At 43.7% G+C, this 23028-nt stretch overlaps 1 protein-coding gene, 3 non-coding genes and 1 pseudogene across 4 annotated transcripts; all 5 read right to left on the bottom strand.

The window, feature by feature from the left end:
- Positions 1–2349: 2349 nt before the first annotated feature.
- Positions 2350–2513, bottom strand: LOC117728384. The gene has a single exon (XR_004609150.1). It is a non-coding gene; the product is annotated as a U1 spliceosomal RNA (small nuclear RNA).
- A 1002-nt stretch (positions 2514–3515) lies between these two features.
- On the bottom strand, positions 3516–3706 carry LOC117728364. Its single transcript, XR_004609134.1, has one exon. It is a non-coding gene; the product is annotated as a U2 spliceosomal RNA (small nuclear RNA).
- Positions 3707–8350: 4644 nt separating this feature from the next.
- On the bottom strand, positions 8351–8514 carry LOC117728382. The gene has a single exon (XR_004609149.1). It is a non-coding gene; the product is annotated as a U1 spliceosomal RNA (small nuclear RNA).
- A 986-nt stretch (positions 8515–9500) lies between these two features.
- LOC117728374 lies at positions 9501–9674 on the bottom strand (annotated as a pseudogene).
- Positions 9675–14960: 5286 nt separating this feature from the next.
- Positions 14961–21424, bottom strand: LOC117727936 (the record flags this gene model as incomplete). The annotated part of the gene is given in 9 exon segments (XM_034528486.1): positions 14961–15502; positions 15505–15937; positions 15940–16461; positions 16464–16939; positions 17072–17307; positions 17309–17754; positions 18841–18876; positions 19267–19338; positions 21296–21424. Coding segments are annotated over 9 exon segments (2892 nt in total), but the record flags the coding sequence as incomplete, so codon positions are not given.
- Between the last annotated feature and the right edge of the window lie 1604 nt (positions 21425–23028).

Raw genomic sequence — 23028 nt, 5'->3', positions numbered from 1 at the left:
TCACACACACATATGGGGTGTCCGTCACACCGTTGTGCAATTAATCGGAGCGTCATTGGCTTAAAGTCTACAGTCAAAAGAGTGTCAGTGTCGCTCCCTGAAGGGCAAATTCTGCCTTTTCTGAGGATTTTGTTATGGTGGCTTCAGGTTTTCAATCTCCAGCGGAAGAACCTAAACGCTTTATGTGGATAATGGCTCTTCCAACTGGCCAAACTGTGGTATGAGTAGAATGTTGTTTTTATTAAAGAAATCAGAATATAGGTTCACAAATGAACATCCTAATTACTGAGCACACTGGCCAGAGGAACTGTTAATCGTGTTCTACTATTGACTAGACAGGTCCCTTCATACCTGTAGATCTTTGAGACTTTCTTTGTTTGTGTTTACAGGAGAGAGTGTAAACAGGGTCCCCCGGCACTGGAAAATATGCACAAGATTCACCACAATTAGGAAATTTGAAGAAGTCCACTGGAGGAGTCTAGAATACGCCTCGCCCCCATTCAAAGAGACTGTTGACATCATCTGTATTCATTCCATATGTGTGGAATTGGTTATTTCTTATTGTGATTAGCTCTTTAATGGGTTACCTGTTGAAGCTATAATAGAATTGTGGTATAAATACACAATCTCAAGTATATTTGTGTTAATAAATTAGATCATTTATTCAGGGGACTGTACTGTTTTTTTCTGCCATTAAAAACACCTTATTTAAAATTCAAATTATACTTGTCACTTTTTTTCTTTTCAAATTCTGGGAAGTAGTTTTATATTTCTGAGGCTGTTTAATGTTTTTTTTTTGCAAAATTATCTGATGATATTGTAATATAAGCATATGCTCCTAAATGCGTAATCTGGTACTCTATACATCCATGTCCCTATTCTTGATAATACAACAAATACACCCCTAATCAATATTCATTATCTGACCATCCTCAACTCAATGTTACTGTATTACTTATCACTTTATTAAATAAAGGGCATGAAATGGAGAACAGTCAGAAAAACACTTTTAATTTAGATTGGATGACAATGTAAATTATTTACAATATGCACATTTGTGCGTAACTAAACTATTTACAATAGAGTATATGAATGACAATCTAAAATATTTACAATATGCACAAGTGTGTGTGCATGGCAATCTAAATGTGTGCTTCAGAATCAGAATCAGAACCTTTTATTAGCCAAGTAGGCTTACACCTACAAGGAACTTAGCATGGTGGGTGGTGCAACATAGGACGTTAAACATAACAAACAACAACAAGCAACAACAGTAGACAATCAATAAATAAACAATCAACAAAGTGCAGAAGACAGTAAAATGTATAAAAAAGGGCAATTCTAAAGTGTATGTAATGTTACAGTTTACGTTAAAGTGACATGTGTGCTGGTATGTGCAGAGGAGTGACCGGTGGGAAATAGTCCAAGGGATGAAAGAGTCCAGGGGTAGTAAATAAATAGTCCAGGGGTAGTAAATAAATAGTCCAGGGGTAGTAAATAAATAGTCCAGGGGTGTTAAATAGACCCGGGGATGAAAGAGACAGTCAGTGGGGGGTCCGGGCTTCGTTAATGAGCCTGACTGCTGACGGGAAGAAGCTGTTTGAGTGGCGTGCATCTTGGACTTGGTGGACCACAGCCTCCTGCCAGATGGAAGGGACTCCAACAGCTCGTGTCCAGGGTGAGAGCGGTTGGCTGCAATCTTTCTTGCCCGCTTCAGGGACCTTGAGGCGAACAGGTCCAGGAGGGACGGCAGTTTGCAGCCAATCACCCTCTCTGCAGAGCGAATGGTGCGCTGCAGTCTGGCCTTGTCCTTGGCAGTGGCTGCAGCGTGCCAGACAGTGATGGAGGAGCAGAGGATGGACTCAATGATGGCCGTGTAAAAGTGTACCATCATTGTCTTTGGCAGGTTGAATTTCTTCATGACAATCTAAATGACAATTATTGCTCCAGCTTGTCCACAACAGAAGTGAAGTGTTCGTAGCTGTCGTACACAGTGCTGTCCAGACCTTTTGATGTGGACATCAACTTTACAGGGCAGAAAGTCTTTCTTTTGTACTTTTTATGTCCCTGGGTCGGTTGGCCACAGCATGAACAAACTGGGAAATTATTCACCCACTACTGAGGGCTGTTCCACACCTTTGCACTTGTACTGTGTGGATCTCTCCCAGGATGGCGGGCTCAGATCATGCGCAGCAGAGGTTGTGGGAGTTGGAGGAACTGATGGAGTAGGTAGGTAAAGCTCCCAGTATGGGCTGTGTGGAAGGACCAGCAATGTTTTGTTATTATAATTCCTAAAGCAAATCTTCTGCTTCAAAGTAAGAATTATTCATTTATTGTTTCACACTTCATCAGGGGAGAGCGCGAACGCAGTCCCCCACTACCACAAATTATGCAGTCGAGATTCCCACATTTGAGGAATTCGCAGAGGTCAGCTCAGCCGGAGTGCAATGGCCAAGCCTCGCCCTGGGTGAACCACCTTCTTGATCATGGTGTCTCCCCTGCCAGGTAAGTATGAGTTGTACACATCCGAGGCCGGGGACTCTTTCACAGACATACCATGTTGACTGATGGTGCTGAACATATAGATATTACTAGAAAATACTGACTATAAGAGGTCTGATCACCTACAGGAATGTAATATGGAGGAAAGTTATGTGTAATAAGGTTGACAAAGATCATTTACACTTTATTTGAAAAATAGTGGTTACATTTCCCATCATGCATTGCTGTATTTCCATATCAAAAGCCAACCTAAAATAACCCCCTGTATCTATTTATCTCCAACTAAATAGTAACAGCTCAACAGAAAGTTCAGATGAGACCAATCTAAATCAAACTGCTGTTAAACGTAGTTTGATCCACATTTTAAATTCAGAGGGAAGAATACAATCACGTGTTTCTGCTTCTCTCACATTACAACTGCTTCCTGTTTCTTAGTTTACTTCTGGTTCGCTACTGCCATCTACTGGTCTGGAGTATGAACAACGCTGGTTGTTTAGCAAATATAAAGAATACAGTTCAACAGACTGAACATGATTACCTTCATGAAGGAAGGATTTATTGCAGGTCTGTTGTATTAGACTGCTTTAGGTTTAGAGAGGACGACTTGATGAATTGACAACTGGTTGAATATATACTGTATGTTTCTGTGTATAGCTAACAGATAAATAATAATGATGAGAATAGTTTCAGATTAAATAAAGTGCATATATATTAATATAGTGGTTGTGTGAGACCACACAAAAGAATACTGCTAGAATCTTCACTTTAGTGAAATGAGTTGTTCTATGAAATCTAACAACAGATTGAGTCAATGTGAGTGAATAATTAAGGTTTTACATTTTCCTCAAATGTGGAGAGAACTTTGAACTCAGTAATTTATTAAACAAAACCTTTGTCTCACTCACCGGTTCAATGCTTTTAACATCAACGTACATAACATACCAGTTATATCATGTTTACATTATAACTGAGGGAGCTCGTGGCAGTTTATAGATATATCTTTAAACACATTTAGGGGGTGCACCGTTCCTGGAGGTACTGCAATACCAGGTCGATGCGTGGAGTGGACGGAGCAAGCCCCTATTCCATCTCCCTATTCCAAAAATCAATTTAATATATGGTCCCCGGGTAGGGGACGTATCAGATATTAAACTGATAAGAACAGATACTACACTTGATCTTAGCCAAAAGGCCGAGAAGCGATAACGTGACACAGCCGCAGATGAGGAAGGCATTCTCCGTACAGTCAATCTCGCTGATGGGTCGGGAAACTAACGACTACTTTTTGGGTCGCCATATGAAACATGAACACTCTACAATAGTAGAAATTTACCACTGGAGCTGTTTTGTTTGAGATATTTACATTAAACGTGTTTTCCCAGATTCGTCTTCTTGTTTATTTCCGGACACGTGGTACGCTGTCGTCCAATAGGAAGTAGAAACACGATACATGTAAATCCCGACAGGACAAGTTGGGATTTACGCGATGTTTATACAAGTATATAATTTCTTAAATATCTTGCAACGAACTCATGAGGTTGATCAAAGTAATGTAATTAGGCTTCAAAACTCCCTGAATGACAACACATGGTAGTGGAGAGCAGCGCAAACCGCACATTTCCGTCTTCAGCCTCTCACAGTAACAGAAGAAACCGCAGCAATGCAGTCGTTCACTAGTTATTTGAGTTCCCGAAGACGTAACTCATCCAAAGCATAATATAAACATTCAGGAGGCCACAATGAAGAAGATGCGGCTCAAATGTGTGCTGTTTGCTTCCTAGTGCGGTCTTCATACCTTTCTGACCTCCTGCACCAACACACTCCCACCCGCAACGTCAGATCTGCCGACACCAACCTCCTCATCTCCCCCTTCTCTGTCCAAGCGTCGTCCTCCATTGCTGCCCCCTCCCCCAGGAACTCTCCCCCAGGAACTCAGACACTCTCCGTCACTCGCCACTTTCAAAACGGCACTTAGAACTCATTTATTTAAATCTGCTTTTAATCTGTGATGTTTGTTAACTCTCTTTGTTGTTGTGTTTCTTACTGTGTCATCTCTCTTGTTTATAGTTGTTGCTTCTATCGTTTATTTTTTACCATGTAAAGTGCCCTGAGTGCTGTATTATTACGTGACATTTACAGTCCTGAATTAAGTCTTAAATAGCTGAATATTAGCTCTGTGTTATGGCGACTTTAAGCCAGTCTGAACTAATGTTAATGTTAAAAACGTAGCATAGAAACAAGACATTGTATTTACACGCTGGCTCGGAGATAGCATTAATTTAGCTAACAGTTAGCTAGCGCTATTAAAAGACGTGCTGCTGTGAAATAACTCTGAAGAGACTAAAACCATTTGTCTTCCTTATAATAATAATAATAATAATAATAATAATAATAATAATTATAATAATAATACATTTATTTATATAGCACCTTTAAAAACAGGGTTTACAAAGTGCTCTACATAGAAGCAAGGTAAAAACATAACAGCAATACAAGTAATATATATGTATTATTATTTTAATCTGAAAATTCGCCCCTCCCCATGACGTCACTGTGACATCACGGAGCACAGATCCAGAGTTATAAATAGAAGTGACTTCCACCAGGCTCGTAGGAGAGGGGGCTGCCTCTCCCCAACGCGGTCAGATGGAGGGTTTCCTCTCCAACAAGCCTGGCAGAACAACACTGGTCCTGCACGTCTCTGTTGTATTTTCTTAATTTCTCTTTAAAAAAAAGAAAAAGAAAAGCCTCCTGTGGACAGGTGTGTTACATTAGCGTTTCGCTCCAAGCGAACACAGTGCATCTAGTTATTGTTCTAATGCCACTGTGATGTCCATATCAAATAAAGTCAAGCCAACTATATGTAAGAAAACAAAAGTCTGTTTTGCATGTTGACATCTTGTTCCAGCCTTTCAAGTTTAAGTAGTTCATTTCCTTTCTCTACTGTATAACTGATTATTATATAATTGCAAATTATTGGTAATTTGAACCATTTTAATTTACTCTGCTAACCTCTGCTCAGCACTGCTCTGGCCTGTCCTTCTGGGTGAGGTACTGGCTGTAGAGCTCCCACATCTCCTGAAAGGTGTGATGCTCAAACCCTCTCTGGCCGTAGATACACCTGTTGATGTTGGCCCCAAGGAGACTGGAGAATTGAAGCTCTCTGTGTACTCTGTGAGGTAGTCCTCCACCCACTGGTTCCCCACCTTTCCCTTTCTCTGTGGGTTTGGTCCCTCCAGTCTGTGCTCGTCTAGCATGCTGGAATCATAAACATCAACTTAGTACTTGTATCATTAATATCACTGCACTTGAGATAATGTGTGAAGTTTAATAATAAAACACTGATGATAGTTTTGTGGAAACAGATATACAGGTAATTTATTTTAAGCATGCCATATAAATTGTACTTACAATGCATGACGATAATGGTATTAATATAATATTGATAATATAACATGCGTACTACTTCATGTACCACATCGTTCGCCACAAGCCAGTGGAATGGTGCATTTCCATACTGGCCGAATGGATCCACCAGTGTTCCCAGACACAGCTGACGCGATGGAGAGGAGACACCCTCTGCTCGAAGGAGCTTCTCAGCGTGGGCCGAGGCCGAGGCCTGGTGGAGCAGCTCCTGTGGGGGTTTGGGGAAGACCCTTCTGTTCTCCTGTACTCACAGGCCTCTTTGGTCGCTATGATGACAGCCTGTTGACGATTCCCAGGGGCATCTGAGTTGACGATGCGTATTATGCGGGTCGCCATTTTCAAGTGCAACTAAAATACACTTGTCAAGTAACACCACAACAACAAAATAGTATTATTATTATATTAGGTATTGTTATGTTATAATAATGAATTACTAATATAACAATGAAGGTCAGAGTACAATAGGCCATTGATATTCTCCAAAGGAGGAAGAGGAGGGGCAGGATGACAACTGTTAAACCCTGATTACAGCTCCTCAGAATAGAGATCTCTGGGGGAGAGTTATTATACTGTTATAACTCGTATATCATATCTAATAACCGACAAGAATGACTGATTCCACCCATATGTTATGAACCTTTCAGCTTTTCGGTATGTTTTATGTTTTTGATCATGGCAAAACATTCAAGTGGTCATGCCATCTCACCAGTAAGACTTCAGAAATATGGAACTCCTTTTATTCCATATTCTGTATACTCCGTCATATTCACGGCCTGGGAAGCAGTGCTGCCTTCCAGATAACATTGAGACAAAAAAACACGCTGACAGAAGTCATTGTAGCTCTTAAATTCTCTAGTCTTGGATAATATAGACGGGTAATATAAACACCAGATAACCGTTACCGAGTCAAGCATCAGGACTCCAACAGTATGTTCAGGGTTAACACAAAAAACAATGGATTTTGACAAATCATTTTCATTAGCGGTTAACGTTAAAACAAATAAGATCTATAATGTCAGAGGTTTTGCTGAGAGATGTCAACCGTTAACGAGCTGAAAACTTCCATCACCTGACCGGGTCCACACCACCAAGTGTTTGGATTTGAACAATATTTAAGGGTTAACATAAGATGAGAAATGGATATTGACAGTAATTGCTCATTAGTGAGTATAACGAATAAATATATACTTTATAAGATATTTTATTGAGCGATGCCAACGTTAACACATGTCTGATTTTTCCAAACAATCAAAAGACAATTGGGCAATATAAACCGTGATTGTTATAAATAATTATAAAGAATACATTAATTCAGTCTCACCAGAAATACTGTAAGGTCACAACAGGAGGTAGATTATCAACTCTAAATGCAGATATCATCCTTCTTAATATTCATGTACTTGCAGTTGGACTTGTGATTGGTTGTCTACAGTCAGTTCCTGCGATCTGATTGGGAGTCCATAGTCGAACTGACCAATCAAAACGCTTAACTGTCTACAGTCACTGTGGACTTCACTGTGGACTTTGCACTACTGGTAGCGTTGTTCATTCTCCAGACCAGTAGATGTCAGTAGCGCACCAGAAGTAAACAAAGAAAAAGGAAGCAGTTGTAATGTGAGAGAAGCAGAGAACACTGATTTAATTCCCACCACCACAAAGGATCCACATTTACCTTTTAGGAGGTAAGAGTTCTCTTCATCTTCATCTGAGGAGCTTCAATCAGGGTTGAGCAGTTCAGTGACCCACATCACAAGAGTGCAGATGAAGAGGTTCAGGAAGTTTATCAAGGAGAAGGAGCAAGTGAGTGTTGATGAATCATTTGTTATGAAACATGAGCAGAATAGCATCTTATATTAAAAGTGTTCAAATTACAAATATTTTAAGAACCTCTGCTAAATGTGTTTGTTGGCTTTTGGTGCGAACTTACAAACTGAAGCGACGGCAGGCGAGCACCAGGTCATCATCAGGTGATGATGCTGAACTGGTTACTGCAAACCAGGCTCTAGAAGGTCAGTGAGATACACAATTAATAGACTTCAAACCTTTTAATGTAGAATATTATACAAAACTATGTTTGGGGTTAATTTCTTAAGAAGTGCTCAACTACCAAGAGTCTGCATGTATGGGCAAGACTAGCAACCCGTCCCAGGGTTCCCGAGCCACAGAGGGGACCAAGCAGCAAATCAGTCTTAGACCAGTAGTCCAGTGCTGGTTAACGTTGAACTGTTTATTTAGTCTGTGGTTCACGTCGGTGCTGAACGATGAGGAGGGGACCGATGATGGTCTGTTAAAAACTAAATAATAACTTTAACAGGAATATATTACACTTTGTGAAAATAGAGGATTGTTTAGAGGTGATGCTTTTCTCCAGTAACATCTATTGCAATTGGATGTGGATATTAAATTATTGTTGACACTTCATCAGGGGAGAGCGCGAACGCAGTCCCCCACTACCACAAATTATGCAGTCGAGATTCCCACATTTGAGGAATTCGCAGAGGTCAGCTCAGCCGGAGTGCAATGGCCAAGCCTCGCCCTGGGTGAACCACCTTCTTGATCATGGTGTCTCCCCTGCCAGGTAAGTATGAGTTGTACACATCCGAGGCCGGGGACTCTTTCACAGACATACCATGTTGACTGATGGTGCTGAACATATAGATATTACCAGAGAATACTGACTATAAGAGGTCTGATCACCTACAGGAATGTAATATGGAGGAAAGTTATGTGTAATAAGGTTGACAAAGATTATTTACACTTTACTTGAAAAATAGTGGTTACATTTCCCATCATGCATTGCTGTATTTCCATATCAAAAGCCAACCTAAAGTCACCCCCTGTATCTATTTATCTCCAACTAAATAGTAACAGCTCAACAGAAAGTTCAGATGAGACCAATCTAAATCAAACTGCTGTCAAAAGTAGTTTGATCCACATTTTAAATTCAGAGGGAAGAATACAATCACGTGTTTCTGCTTCTCTCACATTACAACTGCTTCCTGTTTCTTAGTTTACTTCTGGTTCGCTACTGCCATCTACTGGTCTGGAGTATGAACAACGCTGGTTGTTTAGCAAATATAAAGAATACAGATCAACAGACTGAACATGATTACCTTCATGAAGGAAGGATTTATTGCAGGTCTGTTGTATTAGACTGCTTTAGGTTTAGAGAGGACGACTTGATGAATTGACAACTGGTTGAATATATACTGTATGTTTCTGTGTATAGCTAACAGCTAAATAATAATGATGATACATTCTAGATTACTTAACTAAAGTGCATCCCATACTATGAGCAATTCTATTGAGGAAAAGAGCAGTACTGTGAAGCCTATCAACAGATTGAATGAATATGAGTACAAAAATTATGTTTTACATTTTTCCACAAATGTGGAGAGAACTGTGAACTCAGTAATTTATTAAACCTTTGTCTCACTCACCGGTTCAACGCTCCATCAACGTACATAACATACTAGTTATATCATGTGAACATTACATTGTAACTCTGTACAACGATCCATTATAACTGAGGGAGCTCGTGGTAGTTTATAGATATATTTTTAAACACATTTAGGGGGTGCACCGTTCCTGGAGGTACTGCAATACCAGGTCGATGCGTGGAGTGGACGGAGCAAGCCCCTATTCCATCTCCCTATTCCAAAAATCAATTTAATATATGGTCCCCGGGTAGGGGACGTATCAGATATTAAACTGATAAGAACAGATTTTTTCTTTCGAAAAGATTTATTGATACTCATTTCAGTTATTTTTACATGATACAATCAATACATAATAAATATACAATAATCTATAAAACCATATACATATGTACTTTTACCAATTAAAACCAGTCATTTTAGGAAAAGATTTCGCCTAAAATACATACATAAAAAACACATTTCAAATTTGTTTCTGTTGAGCAGGAGCAGGGTGAGTCCCTACACGGGCAACTCATTCTGCTCCTCCAAACCGAGTTGGTCTCTCGGGATCCCGTCCTGGTGCTCAAAGGAGACCCCCACCCGATGCTCCTTCCCACCTGCCTCTCCCGGAGAGTCAGGCCGCTGCTGCTTTGACCTCTGTATGTGTGGCTCCGGCTCCTTCGTCCGAATGGGCACAGAGGCGATTTTTCTTTGCTGATGCGTCCTTGGCCTGTCGCCTGCAGCTCCGGCTAGTTGGACTGTTGCTGCGGCCATTCGGATCACAGCCACGGGGGGATTTGCATGTGCCTTCTTACCAGCATGTTTCTGGAGGTCCATATTGTGTCTGTAATGGCGACCAGGGTGAACTGCTGTTTAGCAAAGTCTTGAGCTGGAATTTGAGTGTTCTGGCTCACCCCATACAGGACCAGCTGTGCTGTCAGGACCTCCCTTGCTGGCAAGTACGGGAATTTTAAGGAGCCGGACGTTGCCCACTGGTCTACAGCAGCACTGCACTCCCAGAGCAGATGCCTCACCGACTCAGGGGCACCACAACCTGGTCGGGGGCAGGTAGAGTGCGCCAACATGCCCCGGGAGTGCATCATGGACCTGATTGGGAGGATCTCGTGAGCCACCATCCATGACAGGTCCCGGAGTCGGTCTGGAAGAGCCGGATGGTTCACGTTGCGCCATACTATTGATGGCTCTCCAAAGGCAAGCCCACGCACTGGACTCACTTTTTACCTCTCCTGCACAACAGAAATAAGACAGCGGTGGTTAGTCAATGTTACTAATTCCTCCTGCTCAAGTTTAAATTTCTTTAAAAAGGTCTGAATAAAGGCATAGGCTGGTGGCAGGTCAAAAGATACAGGTTTTCGTAGATCTGTCACAAGTTTTAGTGTTCAGAGGTAAGACCCCATCCAGAACCGTGTCATGGCTGCAGTCTTTTGGTTTCTGAATGGGGCTGTTGCAGCTGTGATGTGTAGTGCAGTGTATCTGCTTCCTAGGAAAAGAAGCAGGTCCGGCACTCCTTTTCCTTCTTTTTTCCTGGTTTTTTTCATTTCGCTTCTTCTTAGGCGTTCCCACTTGGACCCCCACAGGAAATAAAAGATGGCGCGTTCCAACTCTAAAAGCACTTTTTTCGGTGGGATAAAAACAGAACTGATGAGTAAAAGCAAGGGTAAAATCACGGCTTTGATGATTAAAACCTTCCCTTCTAGTGTCAGTCCTCTAAGTGCCCAGTACCCTAGTCTGTGCCTAACTCTCCCTACCACGTCTGGCCAATTTGTTTTCCCTCACCCTTCCCCATCGAATTTTACCCCAAGTATTCTCTGGTCAGTCTGGGTCAAAGTCAGGGGGAGTTCTGTAATTTCAGTCGCCTTCCATGGTCCATAAAATTGGGCTTGGGTCTTGTTTCTATTGAGTTTTGACCTAGAGGCCCGTCCATACCAGTCGGTGAAGTCTAGTGTCCTGTTCACAGATAAAAGATCAGTACATAAAATATTAATGTCGTCCATATATAATATGCACTTGGATTCGAGTCCTCCGCTCCCTGGTATTCTTATCCCGTTAATGAGTTGGTCCCTCCTCAAGGCCTGTGCCAGAGGTTCGATAGCTATAACGTAGAGGGCAGATAACGGACAACCCTGACGAACACCGCCGTTTATTTGGACTGCTTTTGTCAGATGCCCATTAGCAAGGAATTTGCTGGTGATGCCCCGATACAGCAATCCCACCCAAGCTATCATCCTTTCTGGGAAACCCACCTTTTGCAGCACCTCAAAGAGGTACTGGTGCGAGACCCGATCAAAGGCTTTCTCAAAGTCTAAATTTAGGACTACTAGCCGGATGTTTCTGTCTCTCGCATAACAGATGGTGTCTCGGATCAGTACGAGGCTGTCCGTGATCTTCCTCCCCGGTACGGCACAGGCCTGATCTGGGTGGATCAACTCTTTTGAAAACACAGATATACACAATGCTAAAGGTTTGCTAAAAAGTTTACAGTCACAGTTTAAAAGGGTGATCGGTCTCCAGTTTTTTAGGTCCGTTTTGTCTTTGTCTTTGTGTATTAGAGTGACTATCCCTACTCTAAAGCTGTCCGGGAGTCGGTCAAGTTTTTCAAGGTCCATAAAAACAGTGAGCAAGTCAGGGTTTAAAATATCCCAAAAGGTAAAATAAAATTCCCAAGGAAGCCCATCCTCTCCTGGAGACCTACCTGTTTTAAAGCTTTTCATACAGCTATTTAACTCAAGTGGGGTAAAATCTTGTGTTAAAAATGCACTGTCTTCTATGTTTTTTCCAGTGAACTTTAAAACGTTGTGTATGGTCTCTCTTTCTACGGGTTTGTTCTTATAGAGGTCTGAATAAAAATCTTCTATAGTTGACATTATGTCTGCAGTTGTGTCTGCCATGTCTCCATTTTCTTTTTTCAGTCTCAAGAGGCCTCCCCCTTTGTTTAAAATTCTCTTGAAGAAGTACCTAGTGCACTTCTCCCCTTCTTCTATATCCCTTTCCTTGCTTCTTAAGATGATACCCTTGCTTTTCTTTTCTGCTAACAACAACATCTCTGCTTTGATTTCTTTAATTTCTTCATTAAAATCCATGCCCTGTTGGTTTACTTTAAAATATCTCTGTAGTCGCTTCTGCAGGCCCAACATGCGTCTGTTGTCCCTATCTTTTTCCTTCTTCCCTGCCTGTCTAAAGAAAGTCTGGGTCCTCCTTTTAACCAACAATTGCCCGGCCATCTCTCACCAGTGCTGCCCTTCACCTGGATAAGGGGATTTTAAAATAAAATGGCCACGCCATCATTTTTATTTTCATTTGATCCACTCCATATCAAGGTTTGTGGCCATAGTTTCTTCCACTCCCTATAGTGGTTTAAAAAAGGCAAGCCACATTCCTGTATTAAAAACACATCTGACTTAAAGGAATTGAGAAAGGATAAAACAGTCTGAGCTCTAAACCGTGACTTCACACTTCTATCATTTAGGGTTGAGAAGGTTAGTGTCATGAGTATGGTTAAAAGTAACAGGTAAAACAACTGGAGCTGTTTTGCTTGAGATATTTACAATAAACATGTTTTCGCAGATTCGTCTTCTTGTTTATTTCCGGACACGTGGTACGCTGTCGTCCAATAGGAAGTAGAAACACGATACATGTAAATCCCGACAGGACAAGTTGGGATTTAGGCGATGTTTATAAAAGTATATAATTTCTTAAATATCTTGCAACGAACTCATGAGGTTGATCAAAGTAATGTAATTAGGCTTCAAAACTCCCTGAATGACAACACATTGTAGTGGAGAGCAGCGCAAACCGCACATTTCCGTCTTCAGCCTCTCACAGTAACAGAAGAAACTGCAGCAATGCAGTCGTTCACTAGTTATTTGAGTTCCCGACGGAGGTGGGCCACCGGCCCTCCCTCTGACATCGCCGGCCTGGACTACATTCTATGCTTCACAGAACACGTTAAATTTACTCTAATACCCGAAGTCCTTAATCACTAGTTAGCAATTCAGGTTAGCCATTGTTAGCGAAGTACCTTCACTACTGTGTAAAACCAACGTCTTCCTGTGGACCTTAGAGTATCATGTAGCCTCTTGACATGTGTCAACACTAAGAGGCTCAGACGCACATACGGATGTATCCGGTCATTTTTTTAAATAAAACATGTGTGGGCACATATTTCCTTTTCAAAATAAAACATCTTAAAATATATCAAGAACAGGCTCAGGAGCTCACTCTCTCAACAGCACCTGGAGGCTTTTATGTTGATGGCTACTCAGGCCACATTTACACATAGCCGGGTATTTACAGAAACAAATATTTCTGCCCCTCCGTTTTCAAAAGTAACTTCGTACACACAAGGTCGTTTTCAAAAAAGTTTCTGTTTATATGAACCCGCATAAATACGCCCTCGGGCGCCATCATAACTATGCCAAACCTGTAGTCGGCAGTGTAACGAGAAGGATAAAGACATGCAAACCAATCAGAATTCTCAAAACCAACAACAACTACGAAAAACACGATCAACTTCCTTTTTGTTGGCAGGCAATGTACCTACGTCTTGGAAGTATAGAAAGCTGAAGAAGGACTGCTGACCTCCGTGCAGTTCTTCGCCTCTGCTCCTCGATGTAAAAAATCAGTTGTGTTTGTAAATACAAACAGGCCAAAAGGGTTTGCATTAACGCACAAATGAGCACTACCTTGACACCATCCATGATCTAAGTAAACTAACTGTAAACATAGGACGCTCACATGACTTGAAGCATTTTTAGTCGCATACTGTGACGTTTGACAACCTAAAACTCCGTTTGACCTCACAAAACTGAGTTTTCAGAAATCTCCACTTTGGCCGGATTTTTAGAAATGATAGTTTTCCGTGATAAAACCTCAGTTTTTGTGTAAATGAAAGGCCAAAACGCATGAAAATATATGCGTTTTCCCATCGTGTAAACGGGGTCTCAGACAGATGTTTTGCAGATGCTGGGCATTGAGAAAATATGTGTAAATCAGTAGTAAATACATAAAAGTAGCGGTTAAAAATAAAGCAAGTTATTTCATTGAAGAATCTGTATATTTACATTGCGTGTATGTGTAAGGTTGAAAAGAAAGCATTTTGTTTGTATTCATTATGCCCTTTGTGTGTTTTAGTTTGACTCTTTCTTACGTCAATAAACCTGTGGACAATGGACAACTGTCTTCAGAGTCGCGATGTCAGGAAGGAGTTTGTCTAACTGCCAAGGTGTATCACGGCACATATACTGAGGGCAGCATATGTGTTATGGCGACTTTAAGCCAGTCTGAACTAATATTAATGTTAAAAACGTAGCATAAAAACAAAACATTTTATTAAGACACGCTCGCTCGGAGATAGCATTAACTTAGCTAACAGTTAGCTAGCGCTATTAAAACACATTACATTACATTTCATTTAGCTGACGCTTTTATCCAAAGCCACTTACAATAAGTGCATTAAACCATGAGACCAAACTCAGAACAACAAGAATCAAGCAAGAACAATTTCTTCAATAAAGTTAAACTACAAAGTGCTATCAGTAAGAGACATTTAAGTGCTACCAAAGTGCTACTACGGCGCTACCTTCCCGATTCAAGGTATAGTCGAAAAATATGTGTTTTTAGTTTGCGACGGAAGATGTAGAGACTTTCTGCTGTCCTGATGTCAATGGGGAGCTCGTTCCACCAATGAGGAGCCAGGACAGCAAACAGTTGTGACATTGTTGAGTGTTTAGCTCGTAGTGACGGAGCTACAAGCCGATTGTCAGAAGCCGAGCAAAGTGAACGAGCTGGGGTGTACGGTTTGACCATGTCCTGGATGTAGACCGGACCCGATCTGTTGGCAGCACGGTACGCAAGTACCAATGTTTTGAAGCGGATGCGGGCGGCCACCTGTAACCAGTGAAGGTCGCGGAGGAGCGGAGTAGTGTGGGTAAATTTCGGGAGGTTGAAGACCAGTCGAGCAGCTGCATTCTGGATGAGCTGTAGCGGTCGAATGGTATTAGCAGGTAGACCTGCCAGGAGGGAGTTACAGTAGTCTAGCCGTGAGATGACCAGAGCCTGGACCAGAACCTGTGCCGCCTTCTGAGTGAGAAGAGGTCGTATTCTCCTGATGTTGTACAGCATGTACCTACAGGAGCTTCAGGGAGAGTTGACTGTGTCACACCGAGGTTCCTGGCAGTCGGAGTCGGGGCCAACACTGAGTTGTTCAAGGTAATAGTCAGGTCGTTGGTGGGAGAGCCTTTTCCTGGAAGGAGGAGAAGTTCAGTCTTGTCCGGGTTAATTTTCAGGTGGTGTGCGGACATCCACTGAGAGATGTCAGTCAGACAGGCAGAGATTCATGCTGCTACCTGTGTTTCAGATTGGGGAAACAAGAGGTTCAATTGGGTGTCGTCAGCGTAGCTGTGGTAGGTGAAGCCATGCGAGTGAATGACAGAACCGAGAGAGTTGGTGTACAGAGAGAAGAGAAGAGGACCAAGGACTGAGCCCTGAGGGACCCCAGTAGTCAGAGGACAAGGCTCAGACACAGATCCTCTCCAGGTTACCCGGTAAGTGCGGTCGGTGAGGTAGGATGAGAGAAGAGTGAGAGCGCGGTGCCTGAGATACCCAGGTCCTGGAGGGAGGACATGAGGATCTGATGGTTCACTGTGTCAAAGGCAGCGGAAAGGTCTAGAAGGATAAGGACAGAGGAGAGAGAGGCTGCTCTAGCAGTGTGAAGCTGCTCAGAGACAGCAAGGAGGGCAGTCTCTGTTGAGTGGCCTGCCTTGAATCCAGACTGGTGAGGGTCAAGAAGGTTGTTGCTGTGGAGATAGGAGGAGACTTGGTTAAAGATAACTCGCTCTAGAGTTTTGGAAAGAAAAGGAAGGAGAGAGACAGGTCTGTAGTTGTTGACTTCAGACGGGTCGAGAGTGGGTTTCTTCAGGAGAGGGTTGACTCTCGCCTCCTTCAGAGAGTTAGGGAAGCAGCCAGTTGAGAGGGAGGTGTTTATAAGATGGGTGAGAAAGGGAAGAAGGTCAAGAGCAATAGACTGGAGAATGTGAGACGGGATGGGGTCAAGGGGGCAGGTGGTTGGGTGGGCAGAGGTTACCAAGGTAAGAACTTGATTGGGAGACAGGGGGTAAAAGAGAAAAGCGAGGGGGTAGAAGATGAAGTTATTGGAGGTGTAGTTATAGAAGATGGATTAGTAAATGAGGAGCGTATGTTGTCTATCTTTTTTGTGAAGTAGTCAACAAAGTGGCTTGGTAGAAGGGTGGAGGGAGGGGCTTCAAGGGGGTTGGAAAAAATAGAGAAGAACTTTTTGGGGTTAAACAAAGAGGATTCGAGACTTGTAGAACAGACTTTTGGCTGCAGCTCCGATGCTCGCATAGAGGCTCTCTTGGCGCGCACTGGTTCGGACAACCACGGAGCCGAAGAGGACTTGAGGACCTTTAGAGTCATAAGAGGACAGAGAGAATCAAGAGAGGAAGATAGCGTAAAGAGGAGAGTGTCAGTGGCAAAGTTAAGCTCCATGAGTGAGAAGGAGTCAGTTGAAGGGAGGGCTGACAGAACAGACAAGGCCAGAGAGGAGGGTGAGAGGGAGAGAGGGAGAGAGGGAGAGAGGGTGAGAGGGTGAGAGGGAGAGAGGGAGAGAGGGAGAGAGGGTGAGAGGGAGAGAGGGAGAGAGGGAGAGAGGGAGAGAGGGAGGGAGGGAGGGAGAGAGGGAGGGAGGGTGCGGATGTTGCGACGGACAGGTGAAGAGTCCGTTGTGGGAGGGTTGTCAGTTCCAAAGAGTGGGAGAGAGTAAGAGATGAAGAAGTGGTCAGAGACATGAAGTGGAGTTACAGTGAGGTTAGATGTAGAGCAGTTTCTGGTGAACATATAGTCAAGGTGGTTGCCAGCTTTGTGAGTAGGAGGGGAAGGACTGAGAGAGAGAGCAAAGGAAGACAGTAAGAGTAGCAGGTCTGATGACTTCTGTCTGGATGTTGAAGTCACCCAGAAGGATGAGCGGGGGGCCGTTTTCTGGGAAGTTTGATAGGAGGACGTCTAGTTCTTCCAAGAAGTCTCCCAAGGAGCCAGGTGGACGGTAGAGAACGACAATGGTTAGTTGAACCGGATGAGTAACCGTCACTGCATGCAATTCAAAAGACAGTGGGGTAAATGGAAGCGGGTAGAGACCAAAACTCCATTTGGGTGAGATGAGTAGACCTGTGCCCCCACCCTGACCAGAGGGTCTGGGTGTGTGGCTGAAGGAGAAGGCCGAGGAGAGAGCAGCAGGGGTTGATGTGTTTTCTGGTGTGATCCAAGTCTCAGTGAGAGCCAGAAAGTCCAGCGATTGCTTGATAGCGAAGCCAGAGATGAAGTCTGCCTTGCGGTTAGCTGACTGGCAGTTCCAGAAGCCCCCTGTGACGAGGCGCTGGGTCTGTGTGGAGCGGGTGGGATAAATAAGAGAGGAGGGATTTTGATGCATGTGTGACCGAGTCCGCAGTCTATAGTATGTACGAGTAGATGTGCACACATCAATGTAAAAATACACATAAATGTCCTGCATTAAAAATCTTCCTCACTAAAAGTACAGAAATGTTAGCAGCAGTATTCAGAATACTAAAGTGTGCCTGCTCACCTGCCACTCTCCCGGCTCCCTCCTGCTTACGGCTCATTCACCTCACCTGTCCAGTCTGCCCAGCGGCCAACTCCACAGGGCATCTACTCCGGTCCTCTGTACACTCGCTGCCAGTCTAACTTACTGTGACAGTTTATATTTTCATGCCTCAGTAGTTGTCTGTGTTTTCTTCGTGTTGCTTCAGAGCCTGTGACACGAACTGTTATTTTTCTCAGGAAACAGTCAAATAAAATGCCCTCACAATTCTACTTCCTGGGGAAGATGTTAACGAGCAGAGGAACTGAAGAGACACAAACTCTTCCACATAACTTTGGCCTCTATTCTCTGACTCCCCTTTACCCTCATTCACAGCGCTGAGAAATATCTCCCAGTGGACCCTCAGCTACCCAGTTATTATTTTCGCCTCACTGACCTTTGACCTCTGTGTAACTGTTTGAGTGTGATTCTTCTTTTTCATTTATCTGTTTGCACGTACCGTATGCTTCTCTCAGTGGCTGTCCATACGATCTTCATTGTGTTATCTCTGTTTTTTTTTGTTTCCAGTGGCGTAACGTGGCGTGCGCATTGATGAGCTCTCAAGGCCCTTATGTGACGTGCAGGAACTCCACATCATCTTAATGCGACATCATCATACGTCTTTGGGCCTCGCTGATGTTCGACACCCCTTCCTCTAAGACTCATCAGATCTCCCCAGTGTAAAAATCACTATTTCATGCAGTGATTCATCCCTCTGTGGGTTTTTGGCGCCTTATCGCTATTTCCTCTCAGACACGATATCTCGCCTCGTGTATCAGCATCCAAAGTGTTGGTGGCCAGCACCCGGGTCCCTCCACGTGTGCCGTGCCAACAAACAAAACAAGTCCTGATCCCCATCCTCACATACACGGACAGCTCGAGGAACACCGGGACGCCGGCCTACAGACGCACACTCACACCCTCGACATAACACATTCCTCATGTTGGAGAAAAATGCGAGATCCCTTATGAGGCATGACTCCACTCTGAAGGCATCCAGCTGTTACAGGCTCTCACACAAAAGCTCAAACTCAATCTTTTTAAAGGAATCGACAATCAACATCTCACCTCTGTCTCCAAGCTTGAGGCCGCGTTGCATCAGAAAGCGGGAGGGTGAAGCGTCAGCCGACAACACATGCCACCCCACCCTCCCTCCCTCCCTCCTCCTCCTCCCCCTGTAACACTCTTCACTTGCCCCGTCCCGCCCTCTCTTTTCTCTCGCTTTGGTTTCCAGTTTCTACTGTCTTCTTCTTCTCTTGTCAGAAGTGATTTCCTGTGTTGATTTCTCACCGTGTTGTCTATCTGTGTTTCTCCATCTCCGTGTCTCTGCTGTACTGAGGGTTTCAGCACACATAGGGCTTCCTGTGAGGGAGTGTGTAGGGGGGGTGTGGTTTACAAGAATTTTTGACAGCATGACTTCTGCTATCATGGCTACTTTCTACCCCCCCTCCCCCCTTGTGAGCTGCAATGATGTGCCACATGTGTCCTTAGTATGACAGACAGACTGAGAGTCAATACTGAAAGTTGAAACAGGAATGTTTTTATTTTGGGCCTTTCTAAGCCGCTGCTTCCTTTCTCTCACTTTCTCAACACAGTACCGTCAGTATTTAAATGGCAGATGACATTGAGTGTGGCAGTGATGGGTTCAGAAGTGGCAGTTCTTCCTAAGGTGGGCTGCATACAGCTGCGCCCACCACCGCTTTGAGCTGCGGGAGGAAGTACAGCCGAAATGAGTTGGCACCTGCTTTTGCTTGAAGGAAGTCTCGTTATGAAACTACACAAACATCACAGCACCAGAGGAGACAGACAGCGCTTTTATTCACACAACGTTAACATGCATTCATGACATATAGCTTATTTGGAAGTTGTCGCGCATTTCCTAAACATGAACAACAAGCTGTAGCTTATGTGCACAATGTGATGACATTGTGCACGCACTCATTATGAAACACAGACATCATTTTTCTGTAGCTGATTGAAGATTTGCTGCTTCGCAAGTTATGTCCCCCCCGGGAGGTTCTTCACATTGAGGTCAAAGCCCTTCGGGGTTAGTTTGTGTTCGGACGGCTGCGACATGTGAAATCATCTCGCTGTCCAACTTGGATCTTGTCAGTCGGTTTACAATTTCAATTCATCATCCTTATCTGTTTCATTTCTCAAAGCAAAAACAAATCAACCTCTGAACTAGAGACCCTCTTGTGACCCTCTTGTGACCCTCTGATCGTGACAGCAACACCGGCGCCTGCTCATAACTGTGGTCTCACACAAACACTATATTAATATATATGCACTTTATTTAATCTGCAACTATTCTCATCAATATTATTTAGCTGTTAGCTATACACAGAAACATACTGTCTGTGTGGAGCGGGTGGGATAAATAAGAGAGTAGGGATTTTGATGCATGTGTGAACGAGTCCGCGGTCTATAGTATCTACGAGTAGATGTGCACACAGGTATTGAAAGAAAACACATTATCACACGGAAATGTTTATACTCAGCCACCACCGAAGACTCCCACACGTGCTGCTGTGAAACACCTCGGAGGAGACAACTATTTGTCTTCCTTATTACTGTTGTCTTAATAAAGCACGCCCTATTATTTTATTATTTTGTCAAAATTAACTTACTAAAGTTTGTCTTTGATGAATGCTATTTGCTGAGGTGTTCCTGTTTTAACAGCAGCGATGGGTTTGTGTGCAAAATGACATCAGTTAGTTGTCTGACTGTACTCTTTGTGGGTTGCGATATCCTATTTATCAAAAATGTTATCTTAATTTGATGCAGATATGAAGTGTATGCTTATGAAGAGCTCTCTATCGTACATTGACCCCATTGCCTATCAAAAAAAACATCTGTTAGTATGGTCCCGACGCCTGACAGTTCAACCTGACTTGCTTGAAGTCAGTAAGTAAACTTCAGGATGTGTTTGGCTAGGTGTCGTGTGCTTTGACAATCCCAGCGACGACACCTTCTTTTGTGCAGCTGGAGTGAAGGAAAATACTGAAACTGTACTATTACACATTCAACATAAGTGGATTAGCTAGAGTACACAATATGTGGCCTTACCCAACTCCACCTTTAGTACATATTAGTTTTACAAGCAGTCAACTCATGTCATGCATGGCGATTATATCAAGCAAAAACATGTCATGACCGAACAAAGGACTTGATTGACCACCTGACGGCAGCCAATCAAGTCCTTTGTTCCGTCGTGACGGAACGAACTGGCCCGTATGAACCCAGCCGACTCTGACCACCTGACGGCAGCCAGAGTCGGCTGGGTTCATACGGGCCAGTTTGTTCTGTCACGACCGACCAAAGGACTTGAATGGCTGCCGTCAGGTGGTCCAAGTCGGCTGGGTTCATACGGGCCAGTTCGTTCTGTCACGACCGAACAAAGGACTTGAATGGCTGCCATCAGGTGGTCCGAGTCGGCTGGGTTCATACGGGCCAGTTCGTTCTGTCACGACCGACCAAAGGACTTGAATGGCTGCCGTCAGGTGGTCCAAGTCGGCTGGGTTCATACGGGCTAGTTCGTTCTGTCACGACCGATAAAGGACTTGAATGGCTGCCGTCAGGTGGTCCAAGTCGGCTGGGTTCATACGGGCTAGTTCGTTCTGTCACGACCGATAAAGGACTTGAATGGCTGCCGTCAGGTGGTCCAAGTCGGCTGGGTTCATACGGGCCAGTTCGTTCTGTCACGACCGAACAAAGGACTTGAATGGCTGCCATCAGGTGCTCCGAGTCGGCTGGGTTCATACGGGCCAGTTCGTTCTGTCACGACCGACCAAAGGACTTGAATGGCTGCCGTCAGGTGGTCCAAGTCGGCTGGGTTCATACGGGCTAGTTCGTTCTGTCACGACCGATAAAGGACTTGAATGGCTGCCGTCAGGTGGTCCAAGTCGGCTGGGTTCATACGGGCTAGTTCGTTCTGTCACGACCGATAAAGGACTTGAATGGCTGCCGTCAGGTGGTCCAAGTCGGCTGGGTTCATACGGGCCAGTTCGTTCTGTCACGACCGAACAAAGGACTTGAATGGCTGCCATCAGGTGCTCCGAGTCGGCTGGGTTCATACGGGCCAGTTCGTTCTGTCACGACCGAACAATGAATGGCTACCGTCAGCTTTGACAATCCCAGTGAGATATAGAGCATTTTAATACAGCATTAAGGTAAATCTGCACATCAGCTTGCTTCAGCCTAGACAACACATTTATAGAGCATTTGAATACAGCATTAAGGTAAATCTGCACACTAGCTTGCTTCAGCCTAAACAACACACACAGCATTGACCCTAGCGTTAAGGTCACGTAAGTTCGCGCCGAGTTACGAGAGCCCAAGGCCGAACTCAGAAGGGAGCGTCCGGTCCCAACGCACACACTGCCCTTATCTAAACTGGGGCAAAGGAGAAAAGAGATACAAAGGAGAATCCCAGCCCTTAGTCAAGGGCAATCACAAGACAACACAGACACACAACACAAAACTGATTAACTTCACAGTTTCATGGACATGACAAAATATCAACTAAAGACATCATCCTTCCTAAAAGACTTGAGTCGTTTCATGTGATACATTTTATCTCTGGTGAGTCACCTACATTACAATATGTGACAACACGTTCCCTTAAACGGAATAAAGGCCTGGTCCAAAGGCAGAGAGGTCGTAGCCGTGCAATAACAGACATAAGAAATACAAAAAGGTAAATTCCTGTGTTAGTGGCCAAGTACGGACATTTTTGCATCTTGTTACCATATCATATATAACGCAGAATAATAATGAAGCAATTATTTTGACTTTTATTGTCTTTAAGATAAGCTTTACAAAAATTGAATGCATCAAACTCTACGTCATCTTCGTAAAACAAGAACTGCGAGTCAACGAGGAGGAGCGATGTGACCGTGGGACTAGCGTGACAACGTGGCATTATGAAGACATGGGGTTTGTTCATTTATATGCCGTGATCAAACAAATCACGGCCACTCCCAAGCCCGAAATGATTCCAGTAACCATCCCAAACAACAAACACAAATGCACTCATTTTTAATGTGCTTT

The sequence above is a fragment of the Cyclopterus lumpus genome, chromosome 25 (assembly GCF_009769545.1).
Source record: "Cyclopterus lumpus isolate fCycLum1 chromosome 25, fCycLum1.pri, whole genome shotgun sequence".
Taxonomy (NCBI): domain Eukaryota; kingdom Metazoa; phylum Chordata; class Actinopteri; order Perciformes; family Cyclopteridae; genus Cyclopterus; species Cyclopterus lumpus.
Note: the sequence above shows the minus strand (reverse complement) of the source record. Positions and strands in the feature narration are given on the sequence as shown.